Source organism: Ahaetulla prasina, chromosome 1 (genome assembly GCF_028640845.1).
Source record: "Ahaetulla prasina isolate Xishuangbanna chromosome 1, ASM2864084v1, whole genome shotgun sequence".
Classification (NCBI taxonomy): Eukaryota; Metazoa; Chordata; class Lepidosauria; order Squamata; family Colubridae; genus Ahaetulla; species Ahaetulla prasina.
This window is the reverse complement of record NC_080539.1, coordinates 255,821,677-255,848,004: the sequence shown is the minus strand read 5'-3', so window position 1 is coordinate 255,848,004 and position 26,328 is coordinate 255,821,677. Positions and strand designations below refer to the sequence as shown.

Sequence of the window (26,328 nt, the reverse complement as noted above, 5' to 3'; positions counted from 1 at the left end):
CAATAGAACGAGTCCAGAAATATTTCACTAGAAGAGTTCTTCACTCCTCCGAAAATAACAAAATACCTTATACCAACAGACTTGAAATCCTGGGATTAGAAAACTTACAACTCCGTCGACTTCGACATGACCTGTGTTTAGCACACAAAATCATCTATTGCAATATCCTTCCTATAAAAGACTACTTCAGCTTCAATCGCAATATTACAAGAGCAAAAAATAGATTCAAACTTAATGTCAACCGCTTCAAACTGGATTGCAGAAAATATGACTTCTGTAACAGAGTTGTTAATGCTTGGAACTCATTACCTGACTCCATAGTCTCTACTCAAAATCCCAAAATCTTCAACCAAAAACTGTCTGCTATTGACCTCACCCCATTCCTAAGAGGACTATAAGGGGCGTGCATAAGAGCACAATAGTGCCTACTGTTCCTGTCCTATTGTTCCCTTCATTATATCAAATTAATATAGTTGATGCATATTTTTACTTATATATTTTCTTCAAGACATGTTGTTTTATCTATGACAATTGTTTGTGTATACTGTTGTGACAAAAGAAATAATAAATAAATAAATAAATAAATGAAAACCACATTTCGAGACCCACGTTATGCCCAGCAAGTGCATGACGGGAATGGTAGTTTTTCCCCCTCCCCTAGGGTCCTCCGGATCCGGAAATAAATCGTGTTCGCCGGGCGGTTAGGTCACGTGGCGGGGGTTGTGCTTCTAACGGGGCGTGAGCGAGTGGAGAGATTCCGCTTCCGGCCTCTTGCTGGAGGTTCGCGCGCGATTCGTGGCCTGTGGCGTGGTGGCGTTTAAAAAGCTGAACCGAACTACCGAAAGCCGAATCTTCCTCCTCCTCCTCCTCGGCCTTCGTGGCCCCGAAGCCGCCACCAGGGTTAAACCCGGAGGGATTATTATACCATTACAGTAGGCATAGGGGGATTATCCTGCGCGCCATGTCCCTCATATGCTCCAGTGAGTGACCCGTTTTCTCCTCGGCTCTCGTTCTTCCCGCACAGCTGCGGCCTCGCACGGAGGGAGGAGGCTCGAGAGAGGGGCCGCAACCGTTTGGCGGTTAACTGACAGTTCCCAATATTGAGATGTCTGAGGGGTTGTAACTTTTACAGTCGGTGAGAGAGGATTATGGTCACTGTTGTAGACTGCAGGCAGAGAGGTAGGAGACAAGCTGAGAGGTTGTCACAGGAGAAGGAAAGCCCTTTTCTCTCCCTCTCTTCAGAAGGCAGGACCCCAAACAATGGCTTCAATAGTCCATTCAGAATAGAATAGAATTCTTTATTGGCCAAGTGTGATTGGACACACAAGGAATTTATCTTGGTGCATATGCTCTCAGTGTACATAAAAGAAAAGATACGTTTGTCAAGAATTATAAGGTACAACATTTAATGATAGAGGGTACAAATAAGCAATCAAATCATACTAGTAAACAATATAAATCGTAAGGATACTGCAACAAGTTACAGTCATAAGTGGGAGGAGATGGGTGATAGGAATGATGACAAGATTAATAGTAATAGTAATGCAGACTTAGTGAATAGTTTGACAGTGTTGAGGGAGTTATTTCTTTAGCAGAGCGATGCGTTTGGGAAAAATTGTTCTTGTGGCTAGTAGTTCTGGTGTGCAGTGCTCTATAGTGTCATTTTGAGGGTAGGAGTTGAAACAATTGATGTCCAGGATGCAAGGGGTCTAGATATTTTCTTTTTGATTCGTGCAGTATACAGGTCCTCAATGGAAGGCAGGTTGGCAGTAATTATTTTTTTCTGCAGTTCTAATTATCCCCTGAAGTCTGTGTCTCTCTTGTTGGGTTGCAGAATTTAAATGTTGGTGGGGGGATCCTTCACAACTTGGTACCTGGTCTCCAAACAGTTATTAGATGAAGATAAAGCTTACACTTCTCAACTGTACATCTTAGGGAGCCTTTTTTAGTTGATCACATTTTTTCATACATAGTGGAATCTGCTGGAAGCAGTATCCCCCCCCCCCCGAAAACTGTTATCCACTATTGTAAGCATCCCACATCTCTAGCCTTTCATTTTGTTTTTCTTCAGTGAATTTGCTTCTGTCATATGTCACCTCTTATTTTCTTACTTTCCCTTTAGCTTGTTAAAGAGAAAGTTTGTATATTTTTATTCCAGTCGTATTCTCATTTGTTTTGACTACATTTTGATTATATAATTTATACATTCAGTGGTGTGGACATAGGCTGCATTTGCATCTTAAGGCTTTAAGAAATGCCTGAGTCTGATTTGCATAGATGTATTTCCAATAGTAGCTTTTTAAAATATATTATTAAATCAATTTTTTACTTCTCTTGATTTGGGACTTAATATTCTAACTGAATATTATGGTTTGTAATCATCTTTTGAAAGCAAATGTTGTGCAAGGTCCTGTTCTATATAGCTTTATATAAAAAGACAATTTAACATGGTTTACAGAATATGTTTGTTTTATTCCCAATTGCTAATCTTGTTTAAAGCTTCATGTCTTCCATTTAATCTTTGGCTTTCCACAAAGGGAAAAATATCTACATATTTTTTTGGAATAGATCAATTATCTAGCTCTATTTGGGCCTAATTAAGGGACTTATTTTAGTTACCTTCATTCTATATGTTGAGATGGGGGGGGAATGGACTCATACATCTGTTTTCTTGATGATTTTCAGTACTAGTATCTGTCAAAAGAGATGATGAAGTTGGTCACTGTTTCTTGATGTGTCCTGCATTTAGACTCCTGTTTGGTGGCTTTAGCATGACTTTATGGCTTTCTTCAGTATCTCGTCTTGTCCTCCATGCTATTTAATATATGTATCAAATTACTGACATCTGGAATTTGGGGAACAAGTATTAGCAATAATTAGTGATACCAAATCCTGTCTCTTTCCAATGAAATTCAAAGAACCTTGCTATTCATCAAGGCTTAATCAAGACAAAACAAAGATATTCCTGATCAGTCAAAATACAGATTGAGCATTAGGGATTTAATCTTGTTTTGAGGATTCGGGTCTGCAGTTTTCATGTATCCGTCGGTGGGGATAGCATCCACATCAGCTCGGGAGTTCATGGCTTCCATGACGGCCTTGAACCTGACCCAATTAGTGAACGACCCCACTCACATCGGGGGAAACACTCTGGATTTGATTTTTGTCTCTGGACAGTGGTTGAATGATCTGGAATTAGGGGAGTTAGTTATTAGACCCTTGTCATGGTCAGATCATTCGCTCCTTCAGCTGGACTTTCGAACCGCCGATCCCCGCCGCAGGGAGACGGAACCGACTCGCTGGTTCCGTCCCAGGCGCCTGATGGACCCTGAAAGGTTCCAGACGGAGCTTGGGCTATTCCCTGAGGATTTGGCCCACAACTCGGCTGGAGCTCTGGTTGCCGCCTGGGATCGGGCGGCGGCTGGCGCTCTAGATCGAGTTGTGCCTTTGCGGCCTCTGACCCGGTGCCGATCTCGTTTAGCCCCTTGGTACTCCGAGGGGCTGAGGGAGATGAAGCGCCGGAAAAGACGCCTAGAGAGTATCTGGAGGGCCAGCCGATCCGAATCTGACGGACACTAGTTAGGTCTCAAATTCAGACCTATCTTGTGGCGATGAGGCTGGCAAAGCGGGAGTATTTTTCCAACCTCATTGCATCAGCAGATAACGCCCAGCCGCCCTGTTTAGGGTGACCGCTCGCTCCTCCATCAGGAGCGGTAGAAGATCCCTTAAAGGGTCGAGCTGAGGAATTTGGACAATATCTGTTTGATAAAATCGCTCAGATTCGGGAAGGGTTGGACACAGACTGGGTGGATCCGGACGGGGTGAGGAGGCAGGTCTTGATGTTATTATCTGGGATGAGTTTGATCCTGTGATCCCTGAGGACATGGACAGGTTAATGGGGAGATTGAATGCGACCACATGTTTATTGGACCCGTGTCCCTCCTGGTTGGTATTGGCCACCGGAGGTGACACGAGGCTGGCTCAGAAAATCGTGAACGCTTCTTTGATGGAGGTGTTTTCCTGCCGCCTTGAAAGAGGCGGTGGTGAGGCCCTCCTCAAGAAGCCTTCCTTGACCCAGCTAGTTTAGCAAATTATCGTCCGGTCTCCAACCTTCGCTTTTGGCAAAGGTTGTCGAGAGTGGTTGCACGACAGTTGCCCCAGTACCTGGATGAAACTGTCTATCTTGATCCATTCCAGTCCGGTTTCCGCCTGGTCACAGCACGGAAACAGCCTTGGTCGCTGGTTGATGATCTCTTGAGGGCTCGGGACAGAGGTTGTTCCTCTGTCTTGGTCCTATTAGATCTCTCAGCGGCTTTTGATACCATCGATCATGGTATCCTGCTGCGCCGACTCGAGGACTTGGAGTGAGTGGCACTGTTCATCGGTGGTTCTCCTCCTACCTCTCCGACCGGTCGCAGACGGTGTTGACCGGGGGACAGAGATCGACCCCAAGGCGCCTCTTATGTGGGGTGCCGCAGGGATCGGTTCTCTCGCCCCTTCTGTTCAACATCTATATGAAGCCGCTGGGTGAGATCATCCGTGGTCTTGGGGTGAGTTGTCATCTATCGCTGATGATACTCAGCTCTATATTTCCACCCCTAACCACCCCAACGAGGCTGTTGAAGTGATGTCCCAGTGCCTGGAGGCCGTACGGGTCTGGATGGGGAGGAACAGACTCAGACTCAATCCCACCAAGACCGAGTGGCTGTGGATGCCGGCGGCCCGGTACAGTCAGCTAATTCCATCACTGACCATTGGGGGCGAACTATTGGCCCCCACGGAAAGGGCTCGTAATCTGGGCGTCCTCCTGGATGCACGGCTGTCTTTAGAAGATCATATGATAGCCGTCACCAGGGGGGCCTTTCATCAGGTTCGCCTGATACGCCAGTTACGCCCCTTTCTGGATCGGGCTTCCTTATGCACGGTCGCTCATGCCCTTGTTACATCCCGCCTGGACTACTGTAATGCTCTCTACATGGGGCTCCCCTTGAAGTGTGCCCGGAGACTCCAACTGGTCCAGAATGCAGCTGCGCGGGTGATAGAGGGAGCACCTTTTGGCTCCCATGTAACACCCCTCCTGCGTAACCTGCACTGGCTCCCAGTGGTCTTCCGGGTTCACTTTAAGGTACTTGTCATCACCTTTAAAACGCTCCATGGCCTAGGGCCGGGATATTTACGGGACCGCCTACTGCCACCATTAGCCTCTCACCGACCAGTGCGCTCTCACAGAGAGGGACTCCTCCGGATACCGTCAGCTAAACAATGTCGGCTGGCGACCTCTAGGGGGAGGGCCTTCTCTGTGGGGGCCCCTACCCTCTGGAACGAGCTCCCTCTGGGGCTTCGTCAACTCCCCGATCTCAAGTCCTTCCGCCGCGAGCTGAAGACGTTGCTGTTTCGAAGAGCAGGACTAGCCTGAATGTAGTTTTTTTAAATTGGGATTTTTAAAAAAGGGGTTTAAATGAGGTTTTAAATTTGTATTCAAAAGTTAGAGCATCAATTGAATTCAACTATCTATTCTTTAGCTGTTTTTAATCTATTATATGTTTTCTGTTGTTTTTGTCTGTGAACCGCCCTGAGTCCTTCGGGAGAAGGGCGGTATACAAATATAATAAATAAATAAATAAATAAATAAAATAATCCCAGATTCAGACTTGAATGTAAATGTCTACAATTTAGTGGTATCCAGAAATGCATTTGCACAACTGAACTTAATACACAAACTGTGCTATTTTTCAGAGTGCCCTGTTTACTAATAGTAACATATATTTTAATTTTATCCCCTTGTTAATATGTGCTCAACGTAGGAATGCTTTGAACAATGCTTGGTAATTTCAGCTATGCTGCACCCACCCCACATTGGGATGGACTTCTAAACATCTAATTCCCTTATTACAGCAATTTTACTGGTCAAGATTCCCATCGCTCAAAAGTCGTCCCTGTAAATGTACTGACCTTGAAACTGTGGGTCATATTTTACTGCACTGTGATTTTTGCAATAATTTTTGGCAGGATATAAATACATATTTTAAAATTGAAACCACAGAGATATATTTTTGAATATGTTAAAATTTTGCTCTCAAAGAAAATTTCTAAAATTACAATGGCAACAGGCAAATTTTTAACTCTGCTAGAAAAATAAGTATCAATAAATTAATAAAATTAAATTTTAAAATGTTTTATGTAATACCTATCAACTTAACTGTTAAACTGTTGTCTTACATCAAACTTTTAAATTATACCTTTACTTGGGTGTTATGGCCACAATAAACATTATTTACTAGTAGCATATTGGTATACATAACAGGTTTTTAATGGGTTTAAAAGTCTTTAACTTTTTATGTGTATTTTATTTTGTCTGAATACCGTGATGGTGAACCATTAGGGCTTGGTATGTCAAAAATTCAAAAAATGCCTAACTTGACTCTCCTGTGTGTCCCCACTCCCAATGAACAAAAGACAAACAATTCTATATCTCTCTTGCCAATCATCTAGGCCACCCTGAACAGGGATAGTTGGCAGCAGTGCTGAGGCTTGGCCAGAAGCACCAAGGATCCCATAGCACAATTTGTTACATATTCATATTTTAAAAAAGAATAGAAAGATACATATTAATATTGTTGATAGAAGACATGCTTGTCAAAAGTTGATATTGTTGTCTGTAAATTACTAAATATAGTATTTTCCCCCCTACCTCCACCTTTTTTCTTGCAGTTTCTAATGAGGTACCAGAGCATCCCTGTCTGTCTCCAGTCTCAAACCATGTTTATGAGCGAAGATTGATTGAAAAGTATATTGCAGAGAATGGGACTGATCCAGTGAACAACCAGCCACTGTCTGAGGAACAACTGCTAGATATCAAAGGTAAGGAAGATCAGGAAAATTAGTTTGTTGAATGCAGAATACCTAATCTGACTGGTCTCCTACAACCTTGTATGGAAGTCTTGAAAATATTTCTAGTTTATAGTAAAAGGTATAAACTAAAGGGATTCCAGAATATCATGGCTACGTTTACAGAGAGGATTGTTAAACAGATCCATTTAGAACAATATTTCAGAAAAGTGCTACATGTATAAATCTTATTTATTAAATTATATGCTGCCCATCTCCCTAACCAAAACAATGCTTGACTAAAATGTATATTTGGCACTTCTCCTTAATCAGAAATCTCACCTATGTTTATGTTTGCATTTTTTCACTTTGTATTTTGTCCATCATTTCCATGTTGCCTTTCAATCCGATTTGCCTGAACATCTGTCTCCAACTATAATTATATGAATGTCTGGACAGATTTTTATAAAACATATGTCCCTTCTGCAGCTTTTTTCAGCTCCTTGGGTTTTAAAATAGCAAGGCATGAATACAGCCTCTTTGCTTTTCCAGTGCCACCCATAGGCTTCAATTCTACCTGCATCTACAACCCCCCCCCCCATAAAAATAGGCAAAATTAAACAATTCACTAAAATTAAAGCTGTCAAAACTGTCATAGCCACAGTTTAAAGGCTTGTGAGGGTAAATATTGGGGTTCTCTAGAATTAATGCTTGTATATATTTCATTCACAGTTGCTCACCCAATTCGGCCTAAGCCTCCTTCTGCTACCAGTATTCCAGCTATCCTGAAGGCACTACAAGATGAATGGGTATATATATATCTATATCTTAATACAATAATCCAGAATTTTTATTTTATCGTGAGCAAGTAAGTTCTACCACTCATGTAACATCAACAATCAGATTTTGTGCTCGTAGAAAAAAGAGTTGTAAAAATCAATAGGCTGGTTTCAAATGTCATGAAAACGATCCATTTTCACTTTATTTTTCCTGTTCACAAGAGTGGGAAGACCAAGGCAGAAATTAATGGACTGCATATGCTGTCATGCTGTCACTAAGCCAGCATGTCCCGATATCATCACATACAATATTAATGTACTGAATTACTTCCTTCAGGATGCTGTCATGCTACACAGCTTCACTTTGCGCCAGCAGCTTCAGACTACACGCCAGGAACTTTCTCACGCACTCTACCAACACGATGCTGCCTGCCGTGTCATTGCTCGTCTCACCAAAGAGGTGACTGCTGCAAGAGAAGGTATAGCACAGAATTTTTATTTTTATTTTTTTTATGGGATGCAAGAAGAGTCCCTGTTTTGCCAACTGGGTTAAACCTGCCAAATCATCTCTTTCTTCACAGCTTTGGCAACTCTGAAACCCCAGGCTGGCCTCATTGTTCCCCAAGCTATGCCCTCTTCACAACCAAATCCTATGGTATGTTCCACATACTTTTGTAATTCCCTTCATGCTCTGTCTTCTTTCTCTGTACTAAAATGCTGTATTTGCACTTTTTTCCAGGGTGCTGGTGAACCAATGGATCTAGGAGAGTTGGCAGGAATGACACCAGAAATTATCCAGAAAGTAAGAAATGTTTTACGTTCAGAACTACAGATAAACAGTTATAATACATTGGCCTGAGCTGTTAAATATATAAATCATTGTGACATTTCTGTAGTAGGAATGCACAAAAACATGTGCTTTGAACCACTTTGAGTATGCAACTTTGCAAAACATCTAATTTCGGGCACTATCACAGCATAGTTTTTCTAATGTTTCTGTTTTTCTGTCTTGCAGCTTCAAGACAAAGCCACAGTGCTGACCACAGAGCGCAAAAAGGCAAGTGCCCCTTTTTATTAAATTGGGCTAGGAATCTGAGGTGATTCTGGGATGTGCACAGCAATTCTCTCAGCAGAAAAACCGAGAGATCCAATGACCTGTCCTAGATAGTTTATTCTTGGTGGATGAATTTTGTTTTCTTCTTTTTGCAGAGAGGGAAGACTGTGCCAGAGGAACTGGTGAAACCGGAAGAACTTAATAGATACCGGCAGGTGGCTTCACATGTGGTAAATATACGATTGATTGAGAAGGTTATCCTAAGAATCCAGAAAATTCCTAAATTTCTTTAACAATGCTAGTGAATTTCCTGATTGCTGCCTGATGGGAGGACACTTAAATTAATGATAATTCTCTGTATTTTAGATTTCCTGTACTCTGGAATGTCTGAGAGATTATATACTCTTGGGCCTTTCAAAAAAAAGGAATTTCTGGTATGCACATGCTTCTCCTGCATCTTCAATGTAGCCATACATTTTGGTCTTTACTATCAAACATCCAACAGCAAACAAAATATGGACTATGTACACACATCAACACACCTCACACACAAAAGGAGGATATACCCTCCTTTTGTAAAAAAAAAAAACAACTCCTCCTCCTCTTACATTGCTCGCTGGGCAGTGAATAAAATGAGAAGATTTGGAATGCTAATTGCCATACTTTTTGTGTTTTTAAACAGGGATTGCACAGTGCCAGTATCCCTGGCATACTTGCTCTTGACCTGTGTCCTTCTGACACCAACAAGATCCTCACAGGTATGTTAAGACTTCTGCGTCCTTTAGTTCCCCAGAACGCTGTTTTTTTGCTCCATGTTTATATTTGAAAGGATCATAGTTTGCACTTCATTTTCATGTTGCTGAAGTCTGTTTCCATGAAGCTGCAGTAGTAATATTACTGCAATATTACGCCACTAATATGTATTTTAAGTCAACCACTGAAGAATGCTTTCTGTTAATAGATTCTATTGCTGAGCTGCTCTGGTTTCTGGGTTTTATCTTGTTTGCAGGTGGAGCTGATAAAAATGTTGTTGTCTTTGACAAGAGCTCAGAACAGATCCTGGCCACCCTGAAAGGTCACACAAAGAAGGTCACCAGCGTAGTGTTCCATCCATCCCAGGTAAGAGTTCTGGATTTTCTGCAGTCTTTTTCTATGAGAGAATCTCTTACAAGGTTTTCTCATTTATTGAAGGAATCAGGTTTATATGTAGTCTTACAGAATTGGTATTTAAGGAGATGGACTTTTCTTTGCCCTCCAGGAACTGGTGTTCTCAGCATCTCCAGATGCTGCTATCCGGATTTGGTCAGTCTCTGGCGCTTCCTGTGTGCAGGTTGTACGAGCCCATGAAAGTGCTGTCACAGGGCTGAGTCTTCATGCAACTGGCGATTATCTTCTGAGCTCTTCTGATGACCAGGTAAGAGTGAATCCAGAGTATCTTTTAGCTTAGATTTAAAAGTAAAATAAGAATTCAACATATCAGTAAAGAAAGTCACGATCTTCTGGCACCAACGGCTTATGTACCACCTCAATCTTTGCTTTTTATAGTATTGGGCTTTCTCCGACATCCAGACTGGCCGTGTTCTCACCAAGGTCACAGACGAAACTTCTGGCTGCGGTATAGATTTTGCATTTAGAATCTAACTTGAGTATTCTGTGAGACATACTTGAATGAGTGTGGTCTCAATGTGTTGGACACGTGGGAGGGAAGAAGCTGGTTGGAGCTCCCTCACTTATGCGGTGATCCAATATTCTTTCCTGCAGCGCTCACCTGTGCTCAGTTCCATCCTGATGGACTTATTTTTGGGACAGGAACAATGGACTCCCAGATTAAAATCTGGGACTTAAAGGTAAGAATTGGCTTGCATTATGCCAAATAATATAATGCAAGAATGTGGGAAACTTACTTTGTGACCTTGATTATTACGGATTTGTTGACACTGACCATGTTCTAAATATCCTTTTAGAACTTTGAATAAGAAATGCTCTAATGCTATTAACTAGAGCTTGGAGATTTAGAATATTCCAGAAGTCTAGTAAATATATCGGTCATACTTTTATTTGTTGTTTACCTGCTGTTTTAAATTCATAGGATTATCTGCTGCTTTAAGTTCAGCATTATATTTTATCTCAAGGGTACTTAATGTTTTAAAGCCTTGCGATGCATACTGTTTGGAACACCATAATTAATCTTAATAAATTGAAATATCAACTTAAATATCACTATTGACTATTTAGATTGCTGCTTATTGCTTTTGTGAATTACTAGGTATGGTCCTGTTATGTACTGTTATTTAGAAAGATTTGATGGTGAAATTATAAAAACATGGAACTCTCCTTGGCTTCTTCCTTGTTGCAGGACAAGAATGAGGGCAATATCTAATATGTCTCTTCCCTGGAAGAGATCAATTCAAAGATGGGGATAATTTGAAATAAATCCTCTCTTCATGAGTTATAACCGCCATTCTTTTGAATCAAAATATAGTTGAAACAATTATGTTTATATTTTTATTGCTGTTTTCAATACAAAGATTTAAGGTGTCTAAATGGTTATGTAAAGTGTCTTGAGAAAATGTTTTCATTCAGAGGTAGCATAAGAGGTTTTTTAATTATCACTGTTGTATCACCTAGGTGTGTAAAAGACTTTGGTGATGTAATAAGGCCTTATTTCATTCTCTTTCAAACAGTTTTTTAATCTCTTAAAATCTGGTCTATCTGAAATACAATATTTTTCGGACTATAACTTAGTTTTTGAGGAGGAAAATAAGAAAAAACCTGATTGGCGGGTGGATGGCCTCCAGGAATACCCCCAATCAGCTGTTCTCAGAGGTGAACTTTAACAACAGGTTTGTTGGTTGTGAGCTCTGTGCCTTCCTTTTTTTTTAGTCTCAAAGCCTCCCTTTAAGGGGCTATTTTTAGCTTCTGAAACCTCTGTTTCAGAGGCTGAGCGGGGCTACATTTGGTGTATAAGACACACCCAAATTTTCACCCTCTTTTAGGGGGAAAAAGGTGTGTCTTATATTTCGAAAAATACGGTATCTTTCCTAGGTATTGCTGTGATTGTTACGTTGAGCTCCAAACATTATACAGGAATATTATGGAATGGAGAATGAATGCTCACATCTCTGTTCATGTGAAGGCAGAGAAGAGACATGAGTTGCATTTCTTTGGAGAATACAACATCACTCTTAATATCCACTAATTACTTGCCTTCCTCAGGAACGGACTAACGTTGCAAACTTCCCTGGACACTCTGGTCCCATTACTAGCATTGCCTTCTCCGAGAATGGCTACTACTTGGCCACTGCTGCTGATGACTCCTCAGTCAAACTCTGGGATCTCCGCAAACTGAAGAATTTCAAGACGCTGCAGCTGGATAATAACTTTGAGGTTTGCCTAGTTGCATTTTCTTTGTCAGTTCTGTATTTTTTATTCCTCTTTGTTTTAATATAGCCACTGAAATCTCTTCCTTGGAATGGGACAAAACCTATTGTCTCTGTGCTATACAAGAGCTTGGTTTCTTTTGAAATGTGTGCACCCTCCCGCTACAGGTGGCTTACATTATAGCACAATACAAAAACCGTCCAAACGGTAACGAATAGTCAGTAGTTCCCAAATAATCACTGGCTAGGTTCAGTCATGACATAGAATAACATTCCATTGATGAACATTGATAGGGAAGGCATCATCCCTGACATTGGGAAGGCAAACTGGTTCAGTATGTAGGATTCATAGCAGAGACGGTTATTTCAGGGATCCCTTTTCCCTTAAAGTGGGGATTTATGGCATGTTCTCTTGTTTGTATTGGATGGGTAGATTTAATCAAAGTAGATGGTCTCAGAGATGTCCTAGAGCAGAGTTCCCCAACCTTTCCAGGTTGGTGGCACGGGGAGGGGAGATGATTTTATGAGAGGGACAGGCGCAGGTGTGCATAGGAATGCCTGTGACATTCGCAGCAACGCTCGTGCGAGTGGGGCCACAATCACCTGTAACACGGTTTGCATGAGGGGATTGCATGAACAATCGCAGCAATGCTAATGCAACCTGGTGGCAATTGGGCCACCGCTCAGTAGTGGGCCACACCTCATAGGTCAGGGGGCTCTGTCCTAGAGCATATGAACATATCATGCTTTGCTTCTAGAAACCTATTTTCTGTGCCTTTCCTCTTTAGGTGAAGTCTCTCATCTTTGATCAGAGTGGTACCTATCTGGCCCTGGGTGGTACTGATGTCCAAGTATTCATCTGTAAGCAATGGACAGAAGTTCTTCATTTCACAGGTATATGATTGTTGCCTCTGTATCATTCTCCAGAGGCACTGTACAACACTGTCTTTAGTATTGATGGCTAGCATCAGTATTTTGGCTGTTTCTGCTGCCTTCTGTTTCTCTGAAGTGATAATCATAGAGTGAAAAATATTTTGTCTGACTGTCCTTCCTTTTTTCTACAGAGCACAGTGGGCTGACTACAGGTGTAGCCTTTGGGCACCATGCTAAGTTTCTCGCTTCCACAGGCATGGACAGAAGCCTGAAATTCTACAGCTTGTAACTTCTGTTTCTAGGATCCAAAGCCGCTGGATCCTGTTCTTTGCTGTAATGAAAAACTATGGGGTAAACATGGGGTGTTGGACTGACGGAACATCGTGTACATTAACTGTCAGTTTTCTGTAGCATGGAAAATTGCCTTCAGTTTTAAATATATTTGTTTTTTTTCATATGGATCTGTAACTGTAAGAATACATAGTCAAAACCCATCCACTGTTCACTCTCTAGTAGGAATAGTGGCAGAGGTGAGGATGAAAGGAAGGGAGGGGGAGATGTGCAAATTTTTGTATGGTGCTCTCTAGTTTCATTAAAGAAAACTTGAACTATAATAATGTCCTTTTGGGTGGTATCTCACATTTCAAACATTTGAATTTTGAACTACATTTTGCCAACACACAAGTTGGCTATATCTCTTACGAATGTTTATGCATCAGATGCTATCACAATTCAGCAATTTTGATGATGAATTCCTTAAAGATAGTATTCAATTTGTATAGATGCAAATGTATACTACTTGGAGATGTGAAATCTAGTACTTGTTTGATTAGAATAGATGGTAGTATGCTATGTGAGCCAGGACCTGATTTGTATAAGGCACCTTTCTGTGTCTAGATATCAGTGTGGTTATGATCATCCTTTTTCTCTGGGTTTCTTATTTCCAAAGACTTTCATTTTAGTTTCATTTCATTTATTTCGTAAATATATAAAAATGTATATTTTATTCTGTATTGTTTTAAGCATCACCTGGCTATATTGGGATAAAACAGGCCACAAAGTAGTAAATCTATCATTTTAAGTGAATTCATTTTGTCTGGTTAGTTTATGGATCATTGTGTTAGAAGTTTGAAATTACTGAGCAAACTGTTTAAATTAATCCTGGCAAGTGTGTTATATATAGCATATAGCAAGTAAAACATACTGTCAGGATTTTTGGGGGGACTTAAAGGAATTGTCACAGGACATTAAAACACCTAGTGCATTTTAGATATCAATACCAGAGGCAGACCATATTTGTCTATAAGCTTGTCATCACATTCAGAAACATTAGGAAAAAAATCATAACTTCATTTAAAGAATGAACTTCATTGAACTACAAAGGCTTCACTTGTATTGCCTCACAGACTCTGAACAGCGACTGCAAAGCAATAGCTAAGATTGAACAGATCAAAGCAAGAGCATGTAAGTCCCATGAAAACAGAATGCTGTTTCAAAAATGCTAGGTGCTTACAAGGTCATTGGAGGATGCTACATTTTCATCACCTGCCACTTTATGGCATTGTGTTGTAAATCTTTCAACAGTTGTGATAAGACCAGGATTAAAACATACCAATTAAGGCTAGCTGCTTCATAATGCAGTTACTGCTGCTTCTGTTAGATTCCCTAAGCAGAAACTAATATACTTTTCCATGAAATTGAACTTTCATCTTTTGCCAAAGAGTGTATAAATCAGCCAATGAAATCATTAATTCATTCTGGATAAAGATCTCAGTAAAATAAGATAATAGCAGAGCATTCATAGTCTTTCTAGGAGCAGAAAAGTTTATTGATAGGTTGATGTAGGGTTGTGAGCTTCACCAATTTGAATATCTGATATAGTTAATTCTATGGAAAAATAGAAGCCGTCAGATGAGCAACGCTGAAAAGTTCAGCATAAATCTGGATAATAGCACAAATATTGCACATTTTGTAGGACTGATTTGATGCTCTTTGACTATCAATCTTCATTGATACAATACTATTGTACATTGACAAGGAACAGAGGACAAAACTTAACAGCTCTTCAAAAGGTAGTTTTTGTTTTGAACCAGAAATAGGGAAGCTACTTGTCATCAGAAAAAATGATAAAAATAGCACTGACCATTTTGGCAACATCTTGTACATCAGAAAGTGCATTCTCATGCCTCTATAGAATAAAATTCTTTTTATACTCAAGCATGAAGTAAGCCAGATTCATTCTTGGGCCTCTTCTGCATAGACATGAATCCCAAAACAGTCTTAAGAGAGTGATTTCATAACCAGTATGTTCTTCTCATTCAGCAAGCATTTTGGTGTGCAGGGGACATCCTAGGTTTCCTTCAGGTGTTGTGTCCCCCACTTCTCTGTACAGCATTAAAATAATGAAATTCAATTTCTACTGTTTTGTATTTTTACCATCAGGTTTTGTTTTTCTCTGACTGCAGCCAACCCACCTACACCCCTACTATTAGAAACAGAAAATTATGCCCCTAGAACAGGCAATTTGCCTTGTAACGCAGAATATTTGGAGTGGGATTGTAAATATCCCAAGTGTGAAACTGACACCCAAGTTTAGTATAACTTAATGTTATTAAGTATTGCTTACTGGTAATATATCCTACTGATACACACTTTAACTCATAAACCAGAAGAGGTCTTGTAGGCCATGATGATTTCTTGGCATAATAGCAGGATGAGTCCTGAAAGAAAGGACTTTTCATACAGAAATAAAATGTTCAGCTTATGAAATAACAAAATTTGAGAGGGGTAGACAATAGAAATAAACAAAAGACATTTACTTACATCTGGGCATTAGGCAACAGATCTTGCTGAGAAAACAGTCATTACAACTTGCTGTGCTCGCCCAGCATGTATAATACTCCCTAGCAAAAATTCAGAAAAAGTAAATTTTCACAATGATCACACTGTCCAAGGGGCACAGCAAACGAGGAACAACAATGTATATTGGTACAAAATCTATGGGACCTGCCTCATGGCTATCTAATTTTTATTTCATTTTCTTACAGTACAGTTAAATCAAACTCAGGTTCATTATTCTCCAAAGCAAGCAGCATTCTAGAGTAGGGGTCCCCAATCTTCCGGACCTCAGGGACCATTAAATTCATAATTTTAAATCCCGTGGACCACTAATATGATCTGCTTAATGACCAGCTGGGTGGGTGTGGTGACTGGGTGGCTACGACCAACTTGATGCCACCCACGTCGAGGGGCACCTCACTGGCCTCTACTCACTCCTCCTCTCCTACCCACTCCTCCCCTGCCTGCCCGGGCTCTTTAGGGCCCCAACAGGAAGCAGTTGTTGGAGCTAAGCAGCCACCATGAGAAACAGTTGGCAAAACAGCTGGCTCAGTTCAAATTGGATCTGACCGAGAAGGAGGCTCAGCAGAAGCACCTCACTGAGGACTACGAGCATAGGCTTTCCAAGCAGAGGGAAGACCTCCAGGAGTGCAAGGCCAGATACCGGCGTCTGGAAGCTCAGCAGGCTGAAATGGTCAGCCAATTCCAGGCCACGATGCAGTCCCATTAGAACAAGGCCCTCCGGCTCTTCGCCACCAGCAGCATTTCCCTCCAGCCTTTGCCCAAAGCCCCACACCAGGAGGCTGAAGCAGACTGCAACCCACACAAAAAGACCCTGAAGGCTGAGACCCTCTGCAGCAACACAAGCATTCATTGCATGTATCCAGTCCAGGGGCCATAGTTTGAGGACCCCTGATTTAGTGCAATATAAAAAATACAAATAATTTTTCTGGGGACCACCAAAATTTTCTTGCAGACCACCAGTTGGTGACTGCTGTTCTAGAGCTCTATATGCAAGCTAGGCAAACTGCTGAGCAATTTTATCCTTTAGGGATAAAATGGGTCATGTTCAAAGTGCAAGATTCAGATTGAAAAGGAAACCCCAAAGTTCTAGGTTTCATAGAAACGGTTAACTGTCAATACCTTCTGCAATTAAAATGAAACTGACTACGAAAGCACCTGATATTTTATCCTTGAATTGACAAATGATCTACAAACATTTTCCCTCTCTTCCCCCTTTTAGACAACCAGTTTCACTCAGACCAGGAGCATGAATATGTAGTTTGTTTACATGGGTATCTACAGAGTGTGCTCAAAAAAGTCAAGGTGGCAGTGACAACAGGGTGACTGAACTTCGACCTGTTTTTGTGTGTTTTTTCATTGAGAGACGCCCATAGTGCAACATAATAGAATAGAATAGAATAGAATTTTTATTGGCCAAGTGTGATTGGACACACAAGGAATTTGTCTTGGTGCTTATGCTCTCAGTGTACATAAAGAAAAGATACGTTCATCAAGGTACAACATTTACAACACAGTTGATGGTCAATATATCAATATAAATCATAAGGATTGCCAGCAACAAGTTATAGATGGGCAACTATACAGGTAGTCCCCAACTTACGACCACAACTGAGCCCAAAATTTATGCTGCTAAGTGAGACATTTGTTAAGTGAGTTTGCCCCATTTTACGACTTCTTGCCGCATTTGTTAAGTGAATCACTGCAGGTAAATTAGTAACACGTTTGTTAAATAAATCTGGCTTCCCCATTGATATGCCTCGTCAGAAGATCTCAAAAGGTGATCACATTACCTCCGGGACACTCCAACCCTCATAAATGTGAATCAGTTATCAAGCATCCAAATGTAAATCATGTGACCATGGGGATGCTGCAAGCAGTCATAAGAATGAAAAATGGTCATAAGTCATTTTTTTCAGTGCTGTTGTAATTTCAAATGGTCACTAAGTGAACTGTTGTAAGTTGAGGACTGTAAATGTTAAATGTGTGTCGTCATCATCTTGACATACAGGATCACTGCCAGTTTGGCAATTAATGCATTTATTAATTGCTAGATTGCGATGCGGGTGGGGAGGTTAAATTGTGGAATTTTAAAATGGGTTTTTAGTGTTGTATGCTGCCCAGAGTCAGTGTGAGATGGGTGGCTGTATAAATTTGTTTAATAAATACACTTTGTCTGTGGGAGAGTGGGGCCATAATAAAACCATTTGCTGTCAGCTAAACAGAAAGAAAATGTCAAATGTCATGAAGAAGAAACCCTGGCCAGGAGAAATGCAGCCCTGTCAATGCTAGTTTGAATAGATTTTTTTTTTTTGTGGTGGTGAACAGTGCAAGTTGTGCTATGAAGCCTGCCTGCCCCTTGAATATTTGCTAAGCTAGCAGAGACAGTTGTTCTGCCAGCATTGCACTGCCAGAAAAATGAGGCCAGGTGAGACTGTCATCTCAAGAAGGCCCCTCACACTAGGACAGGGCTGAGATAGGGGAAAGGGATTGTCAACTTCAACCATCCCTCTTGGTTGACTAGCTGCTTCCTCAGAGGAAGCTAACCCCAGGAGGAGTAAGTCTCATTGGGGAAAGAATGAAGTTTAGCATCCTGGGGACCCTAAGGTTGCTATTACTGCTTTAGCAAAGGTGTTAAAAAGCTGCCTGGGTTCACTGAGGCAGCCCCGGGCCTGTCTGAGCCATGAAGCCTTTTTCTACAGTAACCATTTCAATGAATCCTGCCAAGCACTTTCACGCTCAGGCAGGAAGACTTGATTTCTCTCTTCAGGAAGGTAGACAAGCTGGGTTGGGTTTTTTTGTTTTTGTTTTTTGCTCCTTCTCCTGACTTTGGAAAATAATGCATATCTTTAAAGGAAACCCAGATTTCAGCAACTAGGTTGCTCATCCTTTCCATTAAAATATGAGATTTGGCAAAGAGAGGAATTGGATTTGACCTTGGTCATATCCAAAAGACTGGGGAGGAGAGGATGCAGTCTCAGTTTTGTTAGATTTTTTCCCCCCACTACAATTCCATCCTTTCACTACTTATTCAGTACAAAGCCAGCTGGGTGACCTTGGCCCAGTTCCTCTCTCTCAACCCCAGGAAGTAGGCAAGGACAAACCACTTTTGAAAAACCTTGCCAAGAAAACAGCTAGGAGTCAAAAATTGTCTCAAAGGCAAAAAAGAGAGAAAACTTTATAAAGTGATATGCTGTTACCATTATTTTGAGGTAGATTAAAAGTGGCCTACAGTATCAATTTCTCATCAACTTGAACCCCAATGAAATCCTAGTTTTATTCTTGCAGGTAGGAGGGTATGCACCCAAATTCATTCTCTAGGTCAGGGGTGTCCAAAGTTTTTTGAGTGAGGGCCAAATACAGAAAAATAAGCAAAGGCCCGGGCCACGAGAGGGGGGGGGGGGCGGGCTGAAATTTTTTTGTACCAGTTCTTTGGGCGTGGCTTATTTTGGGGTGTGGCTTGGTGGTCATGTGACTGGTGGGCGTCGGGCACGGCCAGCAGCCACTTTCCCGCTTGCCGCCGCCTCCTCCGCCCCCTCCCTTCGTTATTCCATGCCCAAGGGGTGGAGGCGCGAGGAGCCTCACCAGGCGGCCCGAGGAAGGCGAGGATAGAACTGCTGGGGTCGGGCACGGCCAGCAGCCTCTTTCCCGCTTGCCGCCGCCTCCGCCCCTCCTCCGTTATTCCATGCCCAAGGGGTGGAGGCGCGAGGAGCCTCACCAGGCGGCCCGAGGAAGGCGAGGATAGAACTGCTGGGGTCGGGCACGGCCAGCAGCCACTTTCCCGCTTGCCGCCGCCTCACCTGTTTCTCGATGGCTGTCACTGCTGCCACGCGTGTCCGACATGGGGAGGCGCGAGGAGCCTCGCCAGGCGGCCCGAGGAAGGTGAGGGTAGAACTGCTGGGGTCAGGCACGGCCAGCAGCCTCTTTCCCGCTCACCGCCTCCTCCGCCCCCTCCCTTCATTATTCCCCGCCCATGGGGAGGAGCCGCGAGCCTCGCAGCGCGAAAAGGGCCATATTAAATTATACTTTCAGAATTTGCTGCGGGCCAATAAAAACTGACCCGCGGGCTGCAGTTGGCCCGCGGGCCATAGTTTGGACACCCCTGCTCTAGGTCAACACCCTCCCTGTAGGTTTTTGTCATTTTTAAAACAATATTAGACTAGCCTATATTTTTGCGTTGATATTGATTGTGTATCAGCAAACAAAAATGTAATGGTGTAGACAAAGCGGGCTTCCAACAATTAAGGCCCATCTCTGCCGCAAGTTATGAATACATAACTTGCATAACTTGTTCTATTAACTGTATAGTATAGTATACCCTTTATTGTCATTATACATGATGTACAATGACATTAAAGGCTATACTATACATAATTGGAGCTAAAGTAAGTTCGAAATAAATGTTAAGTATCCCCATGCAACATCAATGGCAGCAAAGATAGGGCAAACTGTAGTTTTTCCAACCACTTCTGGTGATGAAGTTCAGAACGTGTTTTGAAAGACATAAATAATGGGGGAGTTGGAAAATGTGGGAAAGCAAGTATTGCTTTACTGACTGAGATTCCCCTCACCCCAAATATATGCTGCTCCCCTCCTCCTATTGTTGCATTTGTGCAGATCATCTCAGGGCCATGTTTACAAATCTGTAATTCATATAACTCACATGAGTTATTACTACCAATAACTCATTCTGTCTTTATTTCTCAGAAACTCCTTAATTCCTAGAAACGTTTTCTAGAATCTCTCTTATGTGTTTCATTTAATATAGCCGGTGCTTTTAATTTCATCCCTCCTCTTGAAGCAATATTGAGGCACTGGCAATAAGCTTAGAGGATCTCCCACAGGAATCTGTTTGAAATAAGAAACTGTTTCTTTGTACATGCAGTATTTGCGTAAGGGCATAGTTTTTAAAAGAGAATCCATACAATAAAAAAGGGAGTGAAACATGAATTTTGATATCAAAAATGGGTTTCTAGCATTCATAATTGTAGCAATGTGAAGATATCTAACATCTACATAAGAATTGAATTATTACTGGAAGTAATCGCTCAATGGCAGATTTTCTATCTAGTCAATGAAGAACTGAAATATCAAGAGACACTTTAAAAGCTATTGGGTATAGCTTTATTTATATATTTTCTGTATAACAAATTTAGAACTTTGTAATCCTGCTTCTTTTCTTCCAGAGCACTAGCACAGCAATAAATAGGATAATTCCAATGATAGGTAGTACCACCAAAAGCACCAGAGTCAGGTCTTCACTGGAGTTCACATCTGTGGATAAGAAAAAACAGTTTGTAACTCACTTATTGTCATCTCACAAAGCAGTTGTCACTTGGCCAAGCTATTGAAAAACATTTTTCTTGCTATATTATGATTATTCTGTAGGGGCCACAGAAATAGCACTGAATAAAATATAATGATGTCCACCTTTTTTATGAAAGCTCTCTTACTTAATCTTTATGTAACATATTCTATTATAGAATATACAGTGGTTTGAGATCCAGATTATTAGCAAATTCTATCAGCATTACCCCAGCTTGGGATAAAAAGAATGAGGGGAAGAGGATATTTACAGCTTGGATTTTTCTGTAATAATAATGTAGCAGCTTTAGGACAGTCAGTACATTCTGGAATATTAAAGGCAATAATTTTCAGCTGGTACCTATTTATCAATCCAATTTTAAATATTCCTATTTAAATGACTATGCATATCAAGGAGCTGCTGATCCAATTCTACAGAGGAATTATTGAGTCTGTCATTTGCACCTCTATAACTGTCTGGTTCAGTTCTGCAACCCAACAAGAAAAACTCAGACTTCAGAGGATAATTAGAACTGCAGAAAAAATAATTGCTACCAACCTGCCTTCCATTGAGGACCTGTATACTGCACGAATCAAGAAGAGGGCCGTGAAAATATTTGCAGATCCCTCGCATCCTGGACATAAACTGTTTCAACTCCTACCCTCAAAACGACGCTATAGAGCACTGCACACCAGAACAACTAGACACAAGAACAGTTTTTTCCCGAAGGCCATCACTCTGCTAAACAAATAATTCCCTCAACACTGTCAGACTATTTACTGAATCTGCACTACTATTAATCGTTTCATAGTTCCCATCACCAATCTCTTTCCACTTATGACTGTATGACTATAACTTGTTGCTGGCAATCCTTATGATTTATATTGATATATTGATCATCAATTGTGTTGTAAATGTTGTACCTTGATGAACGTATCTTTTCTTTTATGTACACTGAGAGCATATGCACCAAGACAAATTCCTTGTGTGTCCAATCACACTTGGCCAATAAAATTCTATTCTATTCTATTCTATCAAGCATCCACTTTATACAGGAATGTAGTAATCTGAGTTTAGTGTTTTAAGGAAAATATAAACTACATTAAATACATTATTTTAATTCCTGGCTCTTTATTATAATAATTACTTACCACTCTTCCACTCAACTTGTTTCTCATGAATACTCTCTTGAAAAATTACAGCTCCATAAGTGCTTACTAAGTCCAAGGATTCTGTCTCATTCACCTCCTTCAAAACCCGACGGCCTCCTAAGAAACAGAGGACAAGATCTCCAATAAGATACATAGAAATGATAAATTCCCAGCAGGTTGCAATATATTTCCATTTAATTACTAAAGGGGGAAGTTCTAAAAAAATATTAGGGATTGGTGAAAGAAAAGTTCAAAAGACCACTCCCTCAGCTCAATCCACCTCACAGAGTTGTTATGGGGAAAATAAGAGGAGGAATGGGTATTAGGTTTGTTTGCTGCCTTGAGTTATTAATAAAAAAACAATAAAGGAAGGATGGAAATATTTTTTTAATTATTTACATAATCAATTAAACATATACAAATATTTTTTTAAACGAATCCATGGGATAATCAAGAAATTATAAATTAGTAAACTTAATATAAGGCAAACCGGTGAAAACACTATTCAATGAAAAAGAATTGAAGCACACAGAGGCATAAGCCTTACTAAAGAAAAATCTGCACAGATTTTACAATGCTAAATATTGCTTTACCAATATTCCATTTTTTTAGAAAAACCTCCAGGTGAATGAAAATAACCTTGCTCATGTTCAATCTTTGGATTTTCTAAAAGCCTTTAGCAAAACTGGTAATGAAAATACAATTTAGTGGCAATGAGATCAAAGGCTTTGTTCTTTTACATATTGCAAACAGGCAAAACAAAACACAAAACTAATTAGTAATATGTCGAATGGAGACAAACAAGTAGAGTGCCTCAAGAAATTGTTTCAGAACCAGTGCTTTTTAACTTAAACAACACCTAATCAAAGTTGGAAGAGCCCTTAAAACTTTAGCTAGTCTAACTTCTTCTTCAATGAAGGAACTGCTAAACATTTTGGACATGTGACTATGTATCTTCCATTTGAAAACCTCCAATAAAGAATGATATGTCACATCATGAACACCATCAGGAAATCCTTTTTAATATTTAACCACCTGAATCTATGTCCCTCTGATTCTTGCATTGCCCTCTGCCTCTGGGGCGAAAGAGAACAAGTATACTTCCTCCAGTGTATATCTGAAAACTGCTACCATTTCTCCCCTGTCTTCTGCAGGCAAATTATGCTACCTCCTCTAATAATTTCTCATGGGGCTGTATTTGTCAATCCCCTTACCACTTTATAGTCATCCTTGAACTTGCTCCAATGTATCAATGTCTATTTTATACTGCAATGTCCAGAGGTGAACACAGTATTCCAATTGGGGTTTGATCAAGGCAGAGTAGAATGGGACAATTGCTTCTTATGGTCTTCCTTGCTCATACAACTTTATGGGTAAGCAGTGAGCTAGTCAGGTTTATGGGTAATGGGTAAACTATTGAAAATGATTTTTAAAGTCCTTCCTTAGCCTAGATCATGTTTGATTTCTTCATGCATTCCAAGATATGTTGATGTTAACTATTTTTATATATTATGTGCCTCATGAACACCTAAGCAGAGGGAGAAAAGTCCTTTAAAACTGTGGCAGTGAAGCATCCAAACTTACTTGAAGCAACTGGTATTTGACATGCAACTCTGCAGGACTCATGATCGGAAGGATGGCAAACAGATACGCTGCAGAAGAGGTACACCTAGAAAAGATATAACACGAGTCTGTTAACAGAGTAGACCAGCCCCAATCTTGCCAGGTCTAATTTTAGTTAATTTCAATTCAGACAAGAGTATAACTTCTATTAAGATATAGCTCCAAAATATGTACTCAGTAATGCCTTGCTAAAAAAGTCAGTCTTATTTACTCAAATAAACAAGCAATGGGCAGTGCCCTAACAGTTATGGTATTGTATATTTTATCCATCTCTCTTTAGATATAAGATATGCACAGCTTCCATAAGCAGTTTATTAGATACAAGTATTCAGGAAACAAGATTTCTTAAACAGATTTGTAATAAAAGATGACTACAAATAAATATATTGGTCTCACCCCAAAATGCCCATTAAAAATCCAGGTTAATGCCCTCCAGAGATTTGTTTCAGACCTGCTCCTTAGCAACATGTGTGATCTGTGCTAGTATTAAAAACCCGACCACACCATTTTCTTAGGAAAAGTAGTTACTAGATTTTTCCCCTTTACATTCAAGTAGCATGCTATGTACATTGTCCCCTACTCTCTTAGAAGGTAATTTCATTGGAAAAACTGAATACAAAAATAATTATTTTGCTTATCATCTTACCAAACCATCTAGCACCATTTGAGGGGCAGAATCCACAAATGTGAATGTGTAAATGATGAAACGTTGGTAGTGGTTAGGAAAGGGAAGCTCTGACGTAACAGGTCCCATGGATACCAGCTGTGTTCTGTAGTTGTCTCCTTCAATTGGGCACCTGGAAAGAAGACGCATTAGAAAGGCTCTCAAGGCGTGGCTCTTTCTCCTAGCCTTGGGATCATGATGTGTTGAACGTCTAATTGTGTAAGGGTTTCTTTTCCGTTTGCATCAATATTTTATTATTTCATCATTATTAATTGGTTTAACCAGATTTTACAGAATTTTCTGTAAGCCATCCAGAATCACACTGATGGCCGTATAAACTTGTTTTAAATAAAGTGAGTAAAATTTTGCCACTGAAACCACCCAGTGCTATGAGAATTAGCATTTTCCTTTTTTTTATTTACTTACCCATCTACTAGGATTGGCCACTGTAATTGCTCAAGGGGATTTGAATTTGGAGTAGCCCAGCAATCATGGAGAACCAGAACTAGGGATGGGTCCAGTCTCTGTAGGATGCGAATCTCTACGTGCACAGGCTCTCTCAGGATCTTCACAATAGGATACTGTGTATCTGAGTAGTATGAGGTATAGCTCGAATCTAGGGACAAGAGGCAAAATATGGCTGTAGGGGTTTTCAAGGCAAGGAGATGCACAGCAGTCTTGATATTAGACATTAAGGCAGATGTACCTGTGGCAATTCGCAGCTCAAGCCGGAGGGGTCCTACTTGGAAAATTGGAGCTGGGCTGGGAGGTGAGAACACTTCAACCTGAAGTGGCAGGAAATCAGTAGCATTGTAGATACAACGAGCATGAAGCCTACGTGTACAAGAGAGAAGAGACTTTCCTGTAAATCATTTGTTTTGAGTAGAATATTCAAAATTAATCTTAGTTTTAGTAGATAGCTCTCCTTTCTAAGGTTTTGAGTTAACAAATCTCTGTTATAACATGATTATTTATGGCAGTCTAAACAAATGTGAATCAAGCTGCGCTTAACTCTTGGATACTCTGAAAAGAAGAGCTATGGAAAATGGACCTTAGTTTACAAACGATGCACAACCAATCTATGCCAATAGTGGGGATCCTTCTACAATTGGACTTCCATTCCCATTCTAATCAGCTAACGTGGTCAATAGTCTGGAAAAATAGCTACATAAATCAAAAGCTAAAGAAGACCAAGATCAAATCTGTAAAACTTAATTTAGAAGACTAAAAATTTTCATATCTTAAAACTAAAGGGAGAACTATCTCATTGGTACATGGCAAACTGAACATACATGAAGGTACTATCTCGTGTAATAGAGCCATCTGGCCCTTCTAGGATGTCAAGGCCAGAAACGAGCTGGTTTTCGTATATCAATTTGCCACCAGTCACCTAGAAGGACGACAAACACAAGCAAGGCATTTTTATATGGTCTAGGAATTAAATCAAAGATCCTTCAAAATCCAGATAGATTAGCACTTGCCTAGACAGCATCCTCACCTGGACAGTTGTGCCACACTGTGTGAGAGGAAAGCGGAAGATCAGGAAAGATTCTGTTTTCCTGACTGGACTGCAACCTGCTTGGGCATAGGAGAGTCTGACACTCTCCAGGATGATCGGATAATCCAACATATCCCTGGAGAGTACCAAAATGAAGTAGCCATCTCGAAGGCACTGAACAGTGACTGCAAGACACAAAGTGCAGAGATTACAAGCTAAACAGATCAAGAACTCTCGGGGGGGGGGGTATTTATTTATTTTCAGGAAAAGGCAGAAGTGATAGTTCTCTTGCCCACTCTTATCAGACTGGGAGC

At 40.7% G+C, this 26,328-nt stretch overlaps 1 protein-coding gene across 1 annotated transcript; it reads left to right on the top strand.

Moving 5' to 3' along the window:
* The first annotated feature begins 750 nt into the window (after nt 1–750).
* On the top strand, nt 751–13,528 carry PRPF19 (pre-mRNA processing factor 19). The gene is made up of 16 exons (XM_058155148.1): nt 751–980; nt 6,712–6,861; nt 7,561–7,637; nt 7,945–8,086; nt 8,189–8,262; nt 8,347–8,409; nt 8,623–8,664; nt 8,817–8,891; nt 9,344–9,419; nt 9,671–9,780; nt 9,920–10,075; nt 10,207–10,276; nt 10,423–10,508; nt 11,878–12,048; nt 12,830–12,935; nt 13,106–13,528. The coding sequence occupies exons 1-16, from the start codon at nt 962–964 to the stop codon at nt 13,201–13,203; spliced, it is 1,515 nt and encodes a 504-aa protein (XP_058011131.1). The 5' UTR covers nt 751–961; the 3' UTR covers nt 13,204–13,528.
* Nucleotides 13,529–26,328: the final 12,800 nt, after the last annotated feature.